The 18,295-nt window shown below is 38.0% G+C and overlaps 1 protein-coding gene across 2 annotated transcripts in view; it reads right to left on the bottom strand.

Annotated features, from left to right (window-relative positions):
• The window catches only part of NSUN3 (NOP2/Sun RNA methyltransferase 3), an 85,313-nt gene that overhangs the window by 59,679 nt on the left and 7,339 nt on the right, over window positions 1-18,295 (bottom strand). For both annotated transcript variants that reach the window (XM_053706034.1, XM_053706035.1), the window contains exons 2-3: window positions 16,292-16,396; window positions 12,979-13,322 (exon numbers count right to left, since the gene is read on the bottom strand). In XM_053706034.1, coding sequence (XP_053562009.1) covers window positions 12,979-13,322; window positions 16,292-16,396 — 449 coding nt within the window. The remainder of the gene's footprint in view (window positions 1-12,978; window positions 13,323-16,291; window positions 16,397-18,295) is intronic.

The raw sequence follows: 18,295 nt of genomic DNA on the forward strand, positions 1-18,295 counted from the left end.
CCGACCCCTATATTATATTTATTAAACCCTAATCTGTCCCCCCCCCACGTCGCTGCTACCTACCTACACTTCTTAACCCCTAATCTGCCGACCGGACCTCGCCGCCAATATAATAAATGTATTAACCCCTAAACCACCTCACTCCCGCATCAAAAACCCTATAATAAATAGTATTAACCCCTAATCTGCCCTCCCTAACATTGCCGACACCTAACTTCAAGTATTAACCCATAATCTGCCGACCGGACCTCGCCGCTACTATAATAAATGTATTAACCCCTAAAGCTAAGTCTAACCCTAACACTAACACCCCCCTAAGTTAAATATAATTTTTTATCTAACGAAATAAATTAACTCTTATTAAATAAATTAATCCTATTTAAAGCTAAATACTTACCTGTAAAATAAACCCTAATATAGCTACAATATAACGAATAATTATATTGTAGCTATTTTAGGATTTATTTTACAGGCAACTTTGTATTTATTTTAACTAGGTACAATAGCTATTAAATAGTTAATAACTATTTAATAGCTACCTAGTTAAAATAATTACAAAATTACCTGTAAAATAAATCCTAACCTAAGTTACAATTAAACCTAACACTACACTATCAATAAATTAATTAACTAAACTATCTACAATTATCTACAATTAAATCAACTAAACTAAATTACAAAAATAAACAAACACTAAATTACAAAAAAATAAAAAAAGATTACAAGAATTTTAAACTAATTACACCTACTCTAAGCCCCCTAAAAAAATAACAAAGCCCCTAAAATAAAAAAATGCCCTACCCTATTCTAAAATAAAAGTTAAAAGCTCTTTTACCTTACCAGCCCTTAAAAGGGCCTTTTGCGGGGCATGCCCCAAAGAAAACAGCTCTTTTGCATTTAAATAAACATACAATACCCCCCCCAACATTACAACCCACCACCCACATACCCCTAATCTAACCCAAACACCCCTTAAAAAACCTAACACTAAGCCCCTGAAGATCTCCCTACCTTATCTTTACCATGCCGTTTATCACCGATCCGTCCAGAAGAGGGTCCGAAGTCTTCATCCTATCCGGCAAGAAGAGGTCCAGAAGAGGGTCTGAAGTCTTCATGCTATCCGGCAAGAAGAGGACATCCGGACCGGTAGACATGTTCATCCAGGCGGCGTCTTCTATCTTCATCCATCCGGCGCAGAGCGGGACCATCTTGAAGCAGCCGACGCGGATCCATCCTCTTCTTCCGGCGACTCCCGACGAATGAAGGTTCCTTTAAGTGACGTCATCCAAGATGGCGTCCCTCGAATTCCGATTGGCTGATAGGATTCTATCAGCCAATCGGAACTAAGGTAGGAAAAATATGATTGGCTGATTGAATCAGCCAATCAGATTCAAGTTCAATCCGATTGGCTGATCCAATCAGCAAATCAGATTGAGATCGCATTCTATTGGCTGTTCCGATCAGCCAATAGAATGCGATCTCAATCTGATTGGATCAGCCAATCGGATTGAACTTGAATCTGATTGGCTGATTCAATCAGCCAATCAGATTTTTCCTACCTTAATTCCGATTGGATGATAGAATCCTATCAGCCAATCGGAATTTGAGGGACGCCATCTTGGATGATGTCACTTAAAGGAACCTTCATTCGTCGGGAGTCGCCGGAAGAGGATGGATCCGCGTCGGCTGCTTCAAGATGGTCCCGCTCCGCGCCGGATGGATGAATATAGAAGACACGGCCTGGATGAACATGTCTACCGGTACGGATGTCCTCTTCTTGCCGGATAGGATGAAGACTTCGGACCCTCTTTTGGACCTCTTCTTGCCGGATAAGATGAAGACTTCGGACCCTCTTCTGGACGGATCTGTGATACCCGGCGTGGTGAAGATAAGGTAGGGAGATCTTCAGGGGCTTAGTGTTAGGTTTTTTAAGGGGTGTTTGGGTTAGATTAGGGGTATGTGGGTGGTGGGTTGTAATGTTGGGGGGGGGTATTGTATGTTTATTTAAATGCAAAAGAGCTGTTTTCTTTGGGGCATGCCCCGCAAAAGGCCCTTTTAAGGGCTGGCAAGGTAAAAGCTGTTAACTTTTTATTTTAGAATAGGGTAGGGCATTTTTTTATTTTGGGGGGCTTTGTTATTTTTTTAGGGGGCTTAGAGTAGGTGTAATTAGTTTAAAATTCTTGTAATCTTTTTTTATTTTTGTAATTTAGTTTAGTTGATTTAATTGTAGATAGTTTAGTTAATTAATTTATTGATAGTATAGTGTTAGGTTTAATTGTAACTTAGGTTAGGATTTATTTTATAGGTAATTTTGTAATTATTTTAACTAGGTAGCTATTAAATAGTTATTAACTATTTAATAGCTATTGTACCTAGTTAAAATAAATACAAAGTTGCCTGTAAAATAAATATAAATCCTAAAATAGCTACAATATAATTATTCGTTATATTGTAGCTATATTAGGGTTTATTTTACAGGTAAGTATTTAGCTTTAAATAGGATTAATTTATTTCGTTAGATAAAAATTATATTTAACTTAGGGGGGTGTTAGGGTTAGACTTAGCTTTAGGGGTTAATACATTTATTATAGTAGCGGCGAGGTCCGGTCGGCAGATTAGGGGTTAATACTTGAAGTTAGGTGTCGGCGATGTTAGGGAGGGCATATTAGGGGTTAATACTATTTATTATAGGGTTTTTGAGGCGGGAGTGAGGCGGTTTAGGGGTTAATACATTTATTATAGTGGCGGCGAGGTCCAGTCGGCAGATTAGGGGTTAAGAAGTGTAGGTAGGTAGCTGCGACGTTGGGGGGGGGCAGATTAGGGGGTAATAAATATAATATAGGGGTCGGCGATGTTAGGGGCAGCAGATTAGGGGTACATAGGGATAATGTAGGTTGCGGCGGTGTGCGTTCGGCAGATTAGGGGTTAAAAAAAATTATTATAGTGGCGGCGATGTGGGGGGACCTCGGTTTAGGGGTACATAGGTAGTTTATGGGTGTTAGTGTACTTTAGAGCACAGTAGTTAAGAGCTTTATAAACCGGCGTTAGCCCATAAAGCTCTTAACTCCTGACTTTTTTCTGCGGCTGGAGTTTTGTCGTATGACTTTTTTCTGCGGCTGGAGTTTTGTCGTTAGAGTTCTAACGCTCACTTCAGCCAAGACTCTAAATACCAGCGTTAGAAAGATCCCATTGAAAAGATAGGATACGCAATTGACATAAGGGGATCTGCGCTATGGAAAAGTCACGGCTGGAAAAGTGAGCGTTAGACCCTTTCCTGATTGACTCTAAATACCAGCGGGCGGCCAAAACCAGCGTTAGGACCCCCTAACGCTGGTTTGGACGGCTAACGCAGAACTCTAAATCTAGGCGATAGGATGTTAAGCCTAAGTAAAATACATGTGAACAAACTGTCAATTCTTGTGATGGAAAAAAATATAAATGAATCCTCAGTAAAAAAGTAGAAATAAAAATCCTTTGGTGGTGAAAAACTATAAAAAAGTGAAAACAGGAATGATAAACAAAAATGAAAAAATTTTTATGTCCGACAATCCAAAAGAGTGTTCCACAATCCGAAAATATTTAAAAAATAAAAATGAGCCAGAATTAAAAGTTAACAAAAAACGTGACAGTGTCCCAACAGTAGGTAGTGAGAAACAGCAAACATGATTATAATTCTAAAGTGGCTGTGAGCTTGATGAATTCTAACTAAGTAATGAAGGTCTGGAGTTATTCTAAAGCTTTCCTTCTAGGTGACGTGTGTTATAGAAACCTAAAAGTGAAAATACAAAGAAAACAATAGTGCAAGACTGCTAGGAACAATTAGAATATTCAGGAATTGGCTTACAATAAACTGTCAACGCATTTCGGCCTTATAATAGGCCTTTATCAAGACTCATTCTAATAGGTTTCTATAACACACGTCACCTAGAAGGAAAGCTTTGGATAACTTCAGACCTTCAATACTTAGTTAGAATTCATCAAGCTAACAGACACTTTAGGATTATAATCATGTTTGCCGTTTCCCACTATCTACTGTTGGGACACTTTCATGTTTTTTGTAACTTTGAATTCTTAGCTTTACATAATGTGCTAAGTTTGCTCGCTATAGGCAATCATGGCAGCAGAGGTGACAGTCCAGCAGTATTGGGCGTGTATTCATCATCTTTATTAACAGTGTTATTTCTCACTTTATAGTATTTAACAGTATTAGGTAAGTAGGTATAGCCGTTTACAGTAGGTGTAAAAGGTTGACTTTCTGCCTATTGTAAGTATGTGTGTTCCATAATCTTACATGGCTTAGATTTCAGCTTAGATCTATAATAAGCACTTGGCAAGCTTGGGAGAGCCCTCAGTTGTAAGTGCACAGCTGCCATGCCACCTCGGCCGCTGGCGGCATGGCAAAATGGTGTGAGGAGGGAGATCTTAACATTATAGCAACTATACAATATATGCCCTTATGATCTAGAGTCATTGCAATTATAAAATTCTCATGCAACTGTAATAGTTATAGACTCAAGAAAGTAATAATAAAATCACTGAGATACAAAACAAAACTAGCCATGCTATAAGAGCTAATTGGAGAGATAGGAAGCTCTAGGGCGATAGGAGTAATGCGAGTATCTATCAGCCCAACTTTTTTGCAAAATTAGATTTGAAAATAGACATTTATAAACACTGAATCTTGAACCACTATGGAATTTGAATATACTAAGAAAAATTGAGCAGTTCAAATGAAGGTAGTTATATATGGTACATGTGATAGTCCTTGATAGCAAAGTCCCTTCTACATAAGGCTCAGACACCGTCATTAGGGCATGTTTAGGCTATATAAAGGGGTATTATGGGGGGAGTAGTTTGTGCTCAGTGAGAGAAACTTCAAACATGGTGGGAAAGGGTTAATCTAAAAGGCAGCAAGCATTTATCGCAGTTTGTATCAGTAATTGACCGGTTGCTATACCGTGCATCCTGCTGGTTTCTGGGTACGTAGAATGCTCATCCTATTCCAGTTTTCCAATACTGCAAGCTCCCACTTGGTAAATTATGAAGGCACATTGAAACTGTATACGAATGGGATCAGTAGACTGCTGAAGTGGTAGACGGCTGAAGGTCTGGGTTTAGACCAATATATGTGTGTTCACGCAGGGTCCATAAGGACTTCGAATTGATTAATGAACTGCTCCTCACCTTCACACTTAGGCGAACCTGGGATGTCAGTTGCCTATTGTCCGGGATTTCCGGAGGGTAGGTGGTATAGGCTGTTGATCCGGTCGAGTTGATCTGTTCACTAGGTGTCTCTGACCTCCTACGGCCTATTTCTGCAAACTTGGCAGTGCTGCTGAATATACCAGAGATAGTGTTGATCGGTTGCATTGATCCGGAATCACATACTGGCTTAGATACGGTCTGAGCTAGCTGAGGGGTGCATCGCAGGGAGCTGTCCTCTCCCCATCAACTTCTGCAGCCTTTTATTCATGGGTAGAGGGTATTGTTTCTGCTAGAACTAAGACGTGGTTCAGTTGTCTTCCTAGCTCAGCAAAATGGCGCTGCAGGATGTTTTGTATCTCCACTTCCCATGTATCAACTGTGGCCATGATCCTCTTAGTAGCAGACATTTTAGGTTAGGCTCAAATGCATTGTTGTAGTTTATACTACACAGTAATCCAGTCTCCAGGGGGGATGTGCGGCAGCCTTGGCTTCACGGACCGCCAGTCACCACAAGTAAACGCCACGTGGCCTAGTTAAACAGCATAGGCTAGGTAGATGATCTTGAATTTTGCCTCTAGGCACTTCGGTAGGTTGCTTGGCATATCTTAGGTATAGTAGTATTTGTCTTACAATGTTTCCCGCTGTGAAAAACAATAAATTAGCTTTGTTAAACCAAAATGGATCCAGGAGCTTCTCCAAGACACGACCTGCTGTTTCAGCTGTAGGCTCCGCCCCCTGTTTGTAATATTTTATGTGAATTATTTTACTAGATTATTATTATGAGTGGAACAATACTTAGTAATGTATTTTTGATGTGTCTTGAGCTACTTTTTTGTTTTGCAAAACAGTTAACCAGAGCTCTGAAGTCACAGTAAACATTCTAGCATAAATTGTGATTGCGCTCAAGCGATCACATTTACTTTCAACTCGTAATACCAGCGGTAAACCGAACGAGCACAAAATCCTGCGATAAACCCCTTATCGCTTGCGAGCAAATGTAATCTGACTCAAAATATTGAATTATGTGTAATAAAAAAAAAAAAACTTTGCAAAACATTTTGCCCCCTTTATCTTTAATTTAACTCTAACAGCAGTGGCTTTTCTAATTCAAGCAGAGACTGAAATATATACTACAGGTTTCACAACCCCAGTTATTGCTTGATCAATGAAGCTCATTATATCTATCTCTAATTGGTCGCAGCAGTGAAGATACAATTTATATAAAAGGGCAAAAAGAAAATGCTTTAATATGTTAGAGCAGTTTAACCCCTGAAAATAGGTTAAACCTATAGTCAGCTCCACAGCAGCAGTGCACTACTGGGACCAAGCATCTGGTTCGCAAATGTCAAGAGGCATATCTGCATCGTCACTAATCATCAGCTAGCTTGCAGTTTTTCATTGCAGTGCCTGAGACTACCTAGGTATGCTTTTCAATAAAGAATGCCAAGAGAGATTACATGCTCTGTCTGAATCATAAAATTTTAATTTTGACTTTAATGTCCTTTTAAAGGGACAGTCTAGTTCAAATTAAACTTTCATAATTCAGATAGGGCATGCAATTTTAAACAAATTGCCTATTTACTTTTATCATCAAATTTTCTTTGTTCTCTTGGTATTCTTTGTTGAAAGCTAAACCTAGGTAGGTTTATATGTTAATTTTTAAGCCCTTGAAGGCCACCTCTTATCTCAGAGCATTTTGACAGTTTTTCACAGCTAGAGGGCGTTAGTTCATGTGTGATATATAGATAACATTGTGCTCATGCACGTTGAGTTACCTAGCAGTCAGCACTGATTGGCAAAAATGCATGTCTGTCAAAGAACTAAAATAAGGGTAAGGGGGCAGTCTGCAGAGGCTTAGATACAAGTAAATCACAGAGTTAAAGAGTATATTAATATAACCGTGTTGGTTATGAAAAACTGAGGAATGAGTAATAAAGGGATTATCTATCTTTTTAAACAATAACAATTCTGGAGCAGACTGTCCCTTTAAAAGGCATGTCTCAGGACTACAGCACAATGACTATTATATTTATTATATATGCAGACACTTTGTAATGTAGTGTTTAATTGCTCACATATACTACAGGGTATTGAAATATAAACACAGTTTTATGGCCATTTAAAGGGATAGTGAATTTAAATATTCCTCATCATGTTTAATTAAAGTGCCCTTTAAATAAATAATCTAAGGCCTAGATTTGGAGTTTTGTGTTAGAAGGGGTGCGTTAGCTACGCATGCTTTTTTTTGGCCGCACCTTTTAAATACCGCTGGTATTTAGAGTTCACAGAATGGCTGGGTTTTCAGTGCGTTAGGCTCCAAAAAGGGAGCGTAGAGCATAATTTACCGCCACTGCAACTCTCAATACCAGCGGTGCTTACGGACGCGGCCAGCTTCAAAAACGTGCTTGTGCACGATTCCCCCATAGGAAACAATGGGACAGTTTGAGCTGAAAAAAAACCTAACACCTGCAAAAAAAAAGCAGCGTTCAGCTCTTAACGCAGCCCCATTGTTTCCTATGGGGAAACACTTCCTAAGTCTGCACCTAACACCCTAACATGTACCCCGAGTCTAAACACCCCTAACCTTACACTTATTAACCCCTAATCTGCCGCCCCCGCTATCGCTGACCCCTGCATATTATTTTTAACCCCTAATCTGCCGCTCCGTACACCGCCGCAACCTACATTATAGCTATGTACCCCTAATCTGCTGCCCCTAACACCGCCGACCCCTATATTATATTTATTAACCCCTAATCTGCCCCCCACAACGTCGCCGCCAGCTACCTACAATTATTAACCCCTAATCTGCCGACCGGACCTCACCGCTACTATAATAAAGTTATTAACCCCTAATCCGCCTCACTCCCGCCTCAATAACCGTATAATAAATAGTATTAACCCCTAATCTGCCCTCCCTAACATCGCAGGCACCTAACTTCAATTGTTGACCCCTAATCTGCCGACCGGACCTCGCCGCTTCTCTAATAAATGTATTAACCCCTAAATCTAAGTCTAACCATAACCCTAACACCCCCCTAAGATAAATATAATTTTATTCTAACGAAATAAATTAACTCTTATTAAATAAATTATTCCTATTTAAAGCTAAATACTTACCTGTAAAATAAACCCTAATATAGCTACAATATAAATTCTAATTATATTGTAGCTATTTTAGGATTTATATTTTTTTTACAGGCAACTGTGTATTTATTTTAACCAGGTACAATAGCTATTAAATAGTTAATAACTATTTAATAGCTACCTAGTTAAAATAATTACAAAATTACCTGTAAAATAAATGCTAACCTAAGTTACAATTAAACCTAACACTACACTAGCAATAAATTAATTAAATAAAATACCTACAATTATCTACAATTAAACCTAACACTACACTATCAATAAATTGATTAAATAAAATACCTACAATTATCTACAATTAAACCTAACACTACACTATCAATAAATTAATTAAATAAAATACAACCCACCACCCACATATCCCTAATCTAACCCAAACCCCCCTTAAATAAACCTAACACTAAGCCCCTGAAGATCTTCCTACCTTATCTTCACCACACCGGGTATCAGTGATCCGTCCAGGCTCCGATGTCTTGATCCAAGCCCAAGCGGGGGGCTGAAGACATCCATCCTCCGGCTGAAGTCTTGATCCAAGCGGGCAGAAGAGGACATCCGGACCGGCAAACATCTTCATCCAGGAGGCATCTTCTATGTTCTTCCATCATATGACGACCGGCTCCATCTTCAGGACCTCCAGCGCGGATCCATCCTCTTCTTCCGACGACTAGACAACGAATGAAGGTTCCTTTAAGGGATGTCATCCAAGATGGCGTCCCTCGAATTCCGATTGGCTGATAGGATTCTATCAGCCAATCGGAATTAAGGTAGGAAAATTCTGATTGGCGGATGGAATCAGCCAATCAGATTCAAGTTCAATCCGTTTGGCTGATCCAATCAGCCAATCAGATTGAGCTTGCATTCTATTGGCTGTTCCGATCAACCAATAGAATGCGAGCTCAATCTGATTGGCTGATCGGATCAGCCAATCGGATTGAACTTGATTCTGATTGGCTGATTCCATCAGCCAATCAGAATTTTCTTACCTTAATTCCGATTGGCTGATAGAATCCTATCAGCCAATCGGAATTCGAGGGACGCCATCTTGGATGACGTCCCTTAAAGGAACCTTCATTCGTCGTCTAGTCGTCAGAAGAAGAGGATGGATCCGCGCTGGAGGTCTTCAAGATGGAGCCGGTTGTCATCGGATGGAAGAACATAGAAGATGCGGCTTGGATGAAGATGTTTGCCGGTCCGGATCGACTCTTCTGCCCGGATAGGATGAAGACTTCTGCCCGAAGATGGAATTCTTTAGCCGCCGCTTGGGCTTGGATGAAGATTTCGGAGGCTCTTCTGGACCGATCGGGACCCGGTGTGGTGAAGACAAGGTAGGGAGATCTTCAGGGGCTTAGTGTTAGGTTTATTTAAGGGGGGTTTGGGTTAGATTAGGGGTATGCGGGTGGTGGGTTGTAATGTTGGGGGGGGGTATTGTATTTTTTTTTTTACAGGCAAAAGAGCTGAATTCTTTGGGGCATGCCCCGCAAAGGGCCCTTTTAAGGGCTGGTAAGGTAAAAGAGCTTTTCTATTTTAAATTTAGAATAGGGTAGGGCATTTTTTTATTTTGGGGGGTTTTGTTATTTTATTAGGGGGCTTAGAGTAGGTGTAATTAGTTTAAAATTGTTGTAATATTTTTCTAATGTTTGTAAATATTTTTTTATTTTTTTGTAACTTAGTTCTTTTATTATTTTTTGTACTTTAGTTAGTTTATTTAATTGTATTTAATTGTAGGTATTTTATTTAATTAATTTATTGATAGTGTAGTGTTAGGTTTAATTGTAACTTAGGTTAAGATTTATTTTACAGGTAATTTTGTAATTATTTTAACTAGGTAGCTATTAAATAGTAAATAACTATTTAATAGCTATTGTACCTGGTTAAAATAAATACAAAGTTACCTGTAAAATAAATATTAATCCTAAAATAGCTACAATATAATTATAATTTATATTGTAGCTATATTAGGGTTTATTTTACAGGTAAGTATTTAGCTTTAAATAGGAATAATTTATTTAATAAGAGTTAATTTATTTCGTTAGATTTAAATTATATTTAACTTAGGGGGGTGTTAGGGTTAGACTTAGCTTTAGGGGTTAATACATTTATTATAGTAGCGGTGAGGTCCGGTCGGCAGATTAGGGGTTAATACTTAAAGTTAGGTGTCGGTGAGGTTAGGGAGGGCAGATTAGGGGTTAATACTATTTATTATATGGTTATTGAGGCAGGAGTGAGGCGGATTAGGGGTTAATAAATATAATATAGGGGTCGGCGGTGTTAGGGGCAGCAGATTAGGGGTACATAAGTATAACGTAGCTGGCGGCGGTGTGCGGTCGACAGATTAGGGGTTAAAAAAATGTAATCGAGTGGCGGCGATGTGGGGGGGCCTCAGTTTAGGGGTACATAGGTAGTTTATGGGTGTTAGTGTACTTTAGAGCACAGTAGTTAAGAGCTTTATGAACCGGCGTTAGCCCAGAAAGCTCTTAACTCCTGGTTTTTTTCTGCGGCTGGAGTTTTGTCGTTAGAGTTCTAAAGCTCACTTCAGCCAAGACTCTAAATACCGGCGTTAGAAAGATCCCATTGAAAAGATAGGATACGCAATTGGCGTAGGGGGATCTGCGGTATGGAAAAGTCGCGGCTGCAAAGTGAGCGTTAGACCCTTTAATGACTGACTCCAAATACCAGCGGGCGGTAAAAACCAGAGTTAGGAGCCTCTAACGCTGGTTTTGACGGCTACCGCCAAACTCTAAATCTAGGCGTAAGTTTATAATAAGAAATTTGTCTTTTACATTTTTAAAGAGACATTGATTAGGCAGTTTTAATAGATTTTCTAATTTACTTCCATTATCAAAATGTGCAGTCTTTTTATATGTACACTTTCTGAGGTATCAGCTACTATTGAGTTCAAAGTGTATAAATATATGTCTTTTGTGATTGGCTGATGGCTGTCACATAATACAGAGTGCTGCAAATTAAATACATTTTGAAATTTGTCAGAGAAAAAAAATCTACTGCTCATTTAAAATTCAGAGCAAGTGCCATTGCATTGTCTATTTTTTTATTATGCTATTGTTGATTCTAAAGCATTTAGTGGCCCTTTGAATTTATACCTTTTTTTATAAGTCCAGCAGGGCTCTCCTGGCCACACCCAAGCCCCTTTCAAGTGATAGTAAAAAAAATGTGTATGTAAGTAACAATTTACACACATATTTTGTGTGGGAAATGTGTAATATATATATATATATTTATTTTAATAAAAATGTAATAACTGGAAAAAGCTCTTCTTTCAGCCCACTTTCAGATTTGCTTCTAAGCATCCTAACATATTATGAGATGTGTATTCCTGGCCTCAGTTAACCCAGAAGGCTCTGCATTGGAATTGAGAGGACCCATGTGGTAGAACTGCACACGCGGTCTGTCTGTCTGGCTGCAATGTATGGCTTGAAATTTTCTGTCTTTACTATCACATTAAGTTGCAGTGGGTATTTCAGTCAATCAGATGGGGACCTCCACAACAATTCACAATTTATAGCACATGCTCTATGAAATCCACACATGCATATAACTTACCAACGATCACTATATACTTTTGTGTAGAAGTTATTAATTGGGTGACTGCTATTTAACTTACAGTCCAAGTATAGGAAACATTAGCATTAAACCAATGATTCCATCTTTGTAGTATTTGGCCTATATTTGCTATAAATTACTTGGAAACATAAGACATATGGGGTGTTCCTAAAACCAGGAAGACATAATAATAATAATATATATATATTTTTTTTTAATTTTCCCCATTTTCAGTATTAAATTCCTATCTATTAAATACCCATATAGGGTATCACTAGAAATCTCTGTTTGTCTTGTATTAGTATGGGTTTACTTAAAGTGATGGTAAAGTGTGCCACTTTGATAGTTTCTGTAGGTAGCATATCCTATAATCAATAAAATCCCCAATTTTTTTTTGTTTGTTTTATAAACTTTGCCCTCCACAGACTTACTCATCAATGCGCTATATAATGTAGAAATCTGTCCCATCAGCTCTCCATGTAAGCACCCAGGTTCCCTCCTGATGCAGTAAGTTACTTGAACATGCGCTGTAAATAGAGGGGGGCGGTTTTGCTAAACTCCTGGTCGCCTAACGGCCAGGATTTAAACTGGATGCCGGGCAGAATACGGGGCACTCAGATTTAAAGCTTGTAGTATTAGTAACTTTATTTATATTAAAAAAACAACTCATGTTTATTTAAAAAGATGTGACAAATGCCGCTTTGAATATGGTGCAACATTACCATCACTTTAACAAGAGAGCAGACAATTAAGGTAAAACCAATAGTAAGTAAAAAAAAAACTGTGAAAAACCTTGGTCCTAAAGGGGTTAAATGGTAAACATTTAAATGAATCTATAGATCAGTTTATTTGTATATTTCTGCTGGGCAAAATAACCCCAGAATATATATATATATATATATATATATATATACACACATACATAAACATACACTTTTTATATCCCTGTAGAGATCATTCCCACATCCCTTTATGAAAACCTTATGCCTTGTTAATTAAAAGCTTCATTTACTACCAGTTAGTGAGAATAGACATAGCACTATTATTAAATCTGTGAGCGATTACCTGGTGAGGCACACTGTAGAAGCGCTATGGATTTACCACCTGGAGCAGCACACATATCTAACACACTCTCGCCATCTTTTACTTGCAGGGCTAGCACAGGTAAAAGAGAGGAGGCATTCAGCATATAATAGTCTTTCAGCTTGTCATCCTGATGCCGCTGAGAGGGAAACTTTCCAGGTTTTCTTTTAATATAACACTTTAATGTACTTGGACAGTCTGATATGGTTTCATGAAACAGTAAGTGATATCCCTTATTTTGTAGGTTCTTCTCCACCTCCAAGGGAGATGTAAAATTATTCAGTAACACAGCATATTGCCAGGATCCAGGGTGTGTCAATACCTCCCTAGAGATAAAAAAAAAAAGAAAAACTTTGATTTTAACATGCACATTGGGGTAATCATAATCAAAAGACAGAATTGTGATTAAAGGGACATAAAACCCAACATTTTCTTTCATGATTCAGCTAGAGCATACAATTTTAACCCCTTGAGTGCTAACGACGGCTCTGAGCCGTCGCAGAGTTTCTCACTCAGGTGCTAACGACGGCTCAGAGCCGTCGCTTGCACTCTCCCACCTTGAGGGAGATCTGGGGGCTCCCACCCGCTCCTACCCCGGTGATCGTGCCTGTAGACTGACAGGCATCGCCGGGGCTTCCCGTTTTGCGTGGTAACGTCACGCGTAATGACGTGATGACGTCACCGAGCAACTTTATGTAAAAAAAGAGAATTAACAATATAGGGAAAGGGGGCATGCTGCTTAGAAGCCTGTAACTCAGCTACAGACCCCCCTGAAATGAAAAGAAAAAAAGTAAAAAAAATAAAATAAATTAAAAAAACCTCAAATGTGCTTAGCACCCAGGTGGGAAAGTGCTTAGCACTCAAAGGGTTAAATAATCTTCTAATTTTTACTTTTATGTAATCTTATTTATCTAGGTATCCTTTGTTGAAAAACATACCTACGTAGGCTCAGGAGCTGGTAGCAACGTGCTGATTGGTGGCTTCACATATATAACTCTTGTGATTGGCTTACTGATGTATTCCGCTAGCTCTCAGCAGTGCCCTGTTGCTTTTTCAAGAAATAATATAAAGAGAATGAAACAAACAAAATAATTCAAAAGTTTTTTGTTTTTTTTACAAATGTATCCTCTGTATGAATCATGAAAGAAATGTTTTTGGGTTTGATGTACGTTAAGAAAGAGAGTGTTCTTTGAATGTACATTAAATTGATCTTTCTGTAGTCTTGTAATAAACTAACATACTAGTTAAGTTTGAAAATATTTGGATTGCATTAACATATTGCTTGCTGCAATTGTTTTGACTAGCTATACTCCAGCCACTGTCTATGTTATTAGGAGGAACCAATCAGGATTTGCTACTAGAGTAAAAAAAGTTGCTATGATAATAATGATAGCAACATATTTATTGTTTTGAAGTTTTTTTTTTTTTTATCTCATATGAAGCAAATGGACAGATACAGAGGTTGGACAAAAAAATTTGAACACCTGGGAAATAGTCAATATTTCTTCATTAATATGGTGCTGGGCCACCATTTGCCTTTGCTATAGCTTCCAACCTTCTTGGACTAGATTCATACAACTTTGGAATAGTCTCCAGTGGAATGTTGTACAATTTGTCTATCAAAACATCTGCTAGTTTCTTTAAAGATATTGGAGAAGGGAATCTGCTTCTCACTCTGCTCTCTGCAAAACTGCCCACAGTAGTTCAATGATATTCAAGTCAGGTGATGGAACTGGCCAGGGCAGATGTTGAAGTTCATCTTGATGCTCCTCAAATCAAGACTTAACTGTCCTGGCTATGTGTATGGGCACATTATCATTTTGAAAAATGGTATAATTATTGGGAAATATATGGACCATCACCTAGAATGCCCAAGTACTTGCTGGCAGTAACCTCGACCATTTAGGGTAATAATGGGGTCAAACGAATACGAAGATATGGCCACCTAAATCATAACAGATCCACCCCCATGTTTGACAGTTAGAACCAGGCAGTCCGAGTTGTACCCTGCCTTTGGGGGAATCCATATATAAACCTGACATGCTGTTGGTAATAATGTAAATGATGACTCATTGGACCATATCACTCGTTTCCAGTTTTGAGCTGTCCAGGTTTTATAATCATGACACCATCTTTTTCGCATTTTAGCAATGGTGTCTGCGATTAAAGCTTTACAAATTGCAGCTCTTCCATGGATGTTTGCTTTGTTACATTCTCTGCAGACTGCTTTTGTGGAAACAGCGTTTTCAAGGTAGATATTGCGTTTAGTTGTCACTATTGCTGCAATATTTCTGCATTGTTTAGGCACAATCCTTGTTAGTGTTCAGCGGTTCCCGGTGGCTAAATGTAGCCACTAATCAGCAAGCGCTACCCATGGTGCTGAACCAAAAATGAGCCGGCTCTTAAGCTTAAATTCCTGATTTAAACTTTCATGATTCAGATAGAACATGCAATTTTTTTCAATTTATTTCCATTGTGCAGTTTTTTTATATGCACACTGTCTGAGACAATGGATCCTCAGCATGTGCATGAGTTCACAGGGTATATCTATCAGTCTCTAATTGGCTGATAGTTGTAACATGATACAGGGTGCTGACAAATTAAAAGACATTTTGAAATGTGTAAAAAAAACAAAAAAACACTGCTATTGCATTGTCTTTTTATTATGTAATATTTGATTATGCAAATATACTGTATTTAATTGTTGCACTAAAACAGATGTACATACAAAATAAATAGTTTAAAGGCATTAGAAAACTGTAATTTTGCTAGCACAAGAGCAGTCCAGGAATAAGCCACTTAAAAATCCCTAGTGAGTACATTCTTATCTCCTTTGATTGTGGCTCATTAGGGCTAGATTTAAATAGGTCTATGAGCTGTTCTAAGCAATCAATGTGCATTTCGTTACCAGGTCAGCAGTAAGTCAGTTCCAGCCTCTCTAGAGGGTGTGGAGCATGCCTAATGTACAGAGGAATTAAGCAGCAAAAGAAAGCAAAATAAATAATGCCTATGGCAATGCTGTTCTATTTTCATTTTTGGGGGATATAATTTTAAGTTTAATGTCTCTTTAAAATCTGAATGAACATTGTTAAAGGGACACAAAACCCAATTTTTGGGTTTTGTGACCCTTTAAAAGGGCTGGAAGTGACTACATCACTTCTATGTATCTTTAACCATAATACCATTACAGAATTTTCAGTAAAATAGTTTGATTTCTACACATAATAGAATAAATAATAATTATAAAACAATACAATTGTTCATTTCCGATTAAACTATTAAACCTTAATCTCACCTGGCTTTGTTCCAGGAGTCGCCCAGGTCTTTTGAATATGTTTTTTCAAAGTGCTCCAGAACAAACTGACAAAGCTGCTTCTGAAGTCTCCCCATGTGCAGAATTCTGCATACAAAAGATCACAATGATTTGTTTTTTTTCCTGTAGGAGTTGTCTCTGTCAGCCAGAAAGCTGTAGACTCCCAAGAATCAATTATACATAATCACCGACACCCATGGCAGAACATGCTGGGATCTGAGATGTCATCGTAGAAAATGCAGCATGTCTGCAGGAACTGTTAGCGCTTTCCCTTTGCAGCGCTGCTCCACATCAGACTGTTCTCTTTAAACAGCGTTGTGCTCTGGCTGCACTGGGTAAGTATTCCTTAAAGGGACACTGAACTCAAATTTTTTCTTTTGTGATTCAGATAGAGCATGCAATTTTAAGCAACTTTCTAATTTACTCCTATTATCAAATTTCCTTCATTCTCTTGGTATGTTTATTTGAAAAGCAAGAATGTAAGTTTAGATGCAGGCCCATTATTGGTGAACAACCTAGGTTGTCCTTGTTGATTGGACAGCACCAGTAAGCAAGTGCTGTCTATGGTACTTAACCTAAAAGTTGCTGGTTTCTTAGCTTAGATGCCTTCTTTTTCAAATTAAGATAGCAAGAGAACAAAGAAAAATTGATAATAGAAGTAAATTAGAAAGTTCCTTCAAATTGCATGCTTTATCTAAATCATGAAAGAAAAAAAATTTGGGTTCAGTGTCCCTTTAACACAGTGCAGCCAGAGTGAAGTGCTGTTTGAAGAGAACAGTCAAATACAGAGCAGCACTGCAAAGCAGCAGTGCATTGATTGATGACCGTCAAAGGTTTATTGTAACTGCTTAATTAAAATTTTTATTTCATTTCAAGATGACCTGCAGAAAAATGTTCACTAAAAAAGGCTCATTGCAGAAAGAGAAACAAAGTTCTACCTCTGTGTCACCCACTTCCTGTTAGTTTAAGACAAAAAGATTTTTCTTTCACGATTTAGATAGAATATGCAATCTTACATGTGTTTCCAATTACTTCTATTATCTAATTTACGTTGTACTCTTTGTATGCTTTGTTGAAAATCATACATAGGAAGACTAAAGAGCAGCAATGCACTACTGGGAGCTAACTGATGATTGGTGGCTACACACATATGCCTCTTTCCATTGGGTTATCCGATATGTTTAGCTAACTCCCAGTAGAGCATTGCTGCTCCTTCAACAAAGGATACCAAGAGAATGAAGCAAACTTGCTAATATAAGTAAACTGTAAAGGTGTTTAAAATTGTATGCTCTGATTCATGAAATAATAAAAATGTGTTTTATGTCCCTGTAAATTTTAACAATTTTCATTTAATTATTTTTAAGCTATATATATATATATATATATATATATATATATATATATATATATATATATATATATATATATATATATATATATATTATATTATATATATATATATATATATATATATATATTATATATATATATATATATATATATATATATATCTCAAAATGTCCACTCTTTACTAGCCCTTGGCGAGTAAAAATTTAATAGTGGTGAGTGAAAGTTAGTGAGTGAATGCTGAATCAACATTCACTCACGGTCTGAAGTCCAGTGGTGTGTTGTAAGTAGCAAAGTTAGCACATTTGCAAAATGTAAATTCCTATTGCAACACTGACAAACACACATTCTGTGCTAAAATATGTGCTATGTGCTAAAAATATTACCTGAAGGGATGTTATATATCCTAGAAAGGGCAAAGATATGTTATTCCTCTAGGGCTGTAGGAACACATTTAGGGCCCCATCCGATATGCAGCGTCGCCCGCAATTCTTACTCCCATAGGCTAACATGGGACCGTGTCGTAAATCGGTATCCAATATCCAGCGCAAGGCCTTACGTGGCGAAAATGGAGAAATCTTACTCCATTTTCACCTCGCCATAAAATGCAGCCGTAGCAGGCCTTGGGAGTATGGGAGC

Source organism: Bombina bombina, chromosome 3, assembly GCF_027579735.1.
Source record: "Bombina bombina isolate aBomBom1 chromosome 3, aBomBom1.pri, whole genome shotgun sequence".
Classification (NCBI taxonomy): domain Eukaryota; kingdom Metazoa; phylum Chordata; class Amphibia; order Anura; family Bombinatoridae; genus Bombina; species Bombina bombina.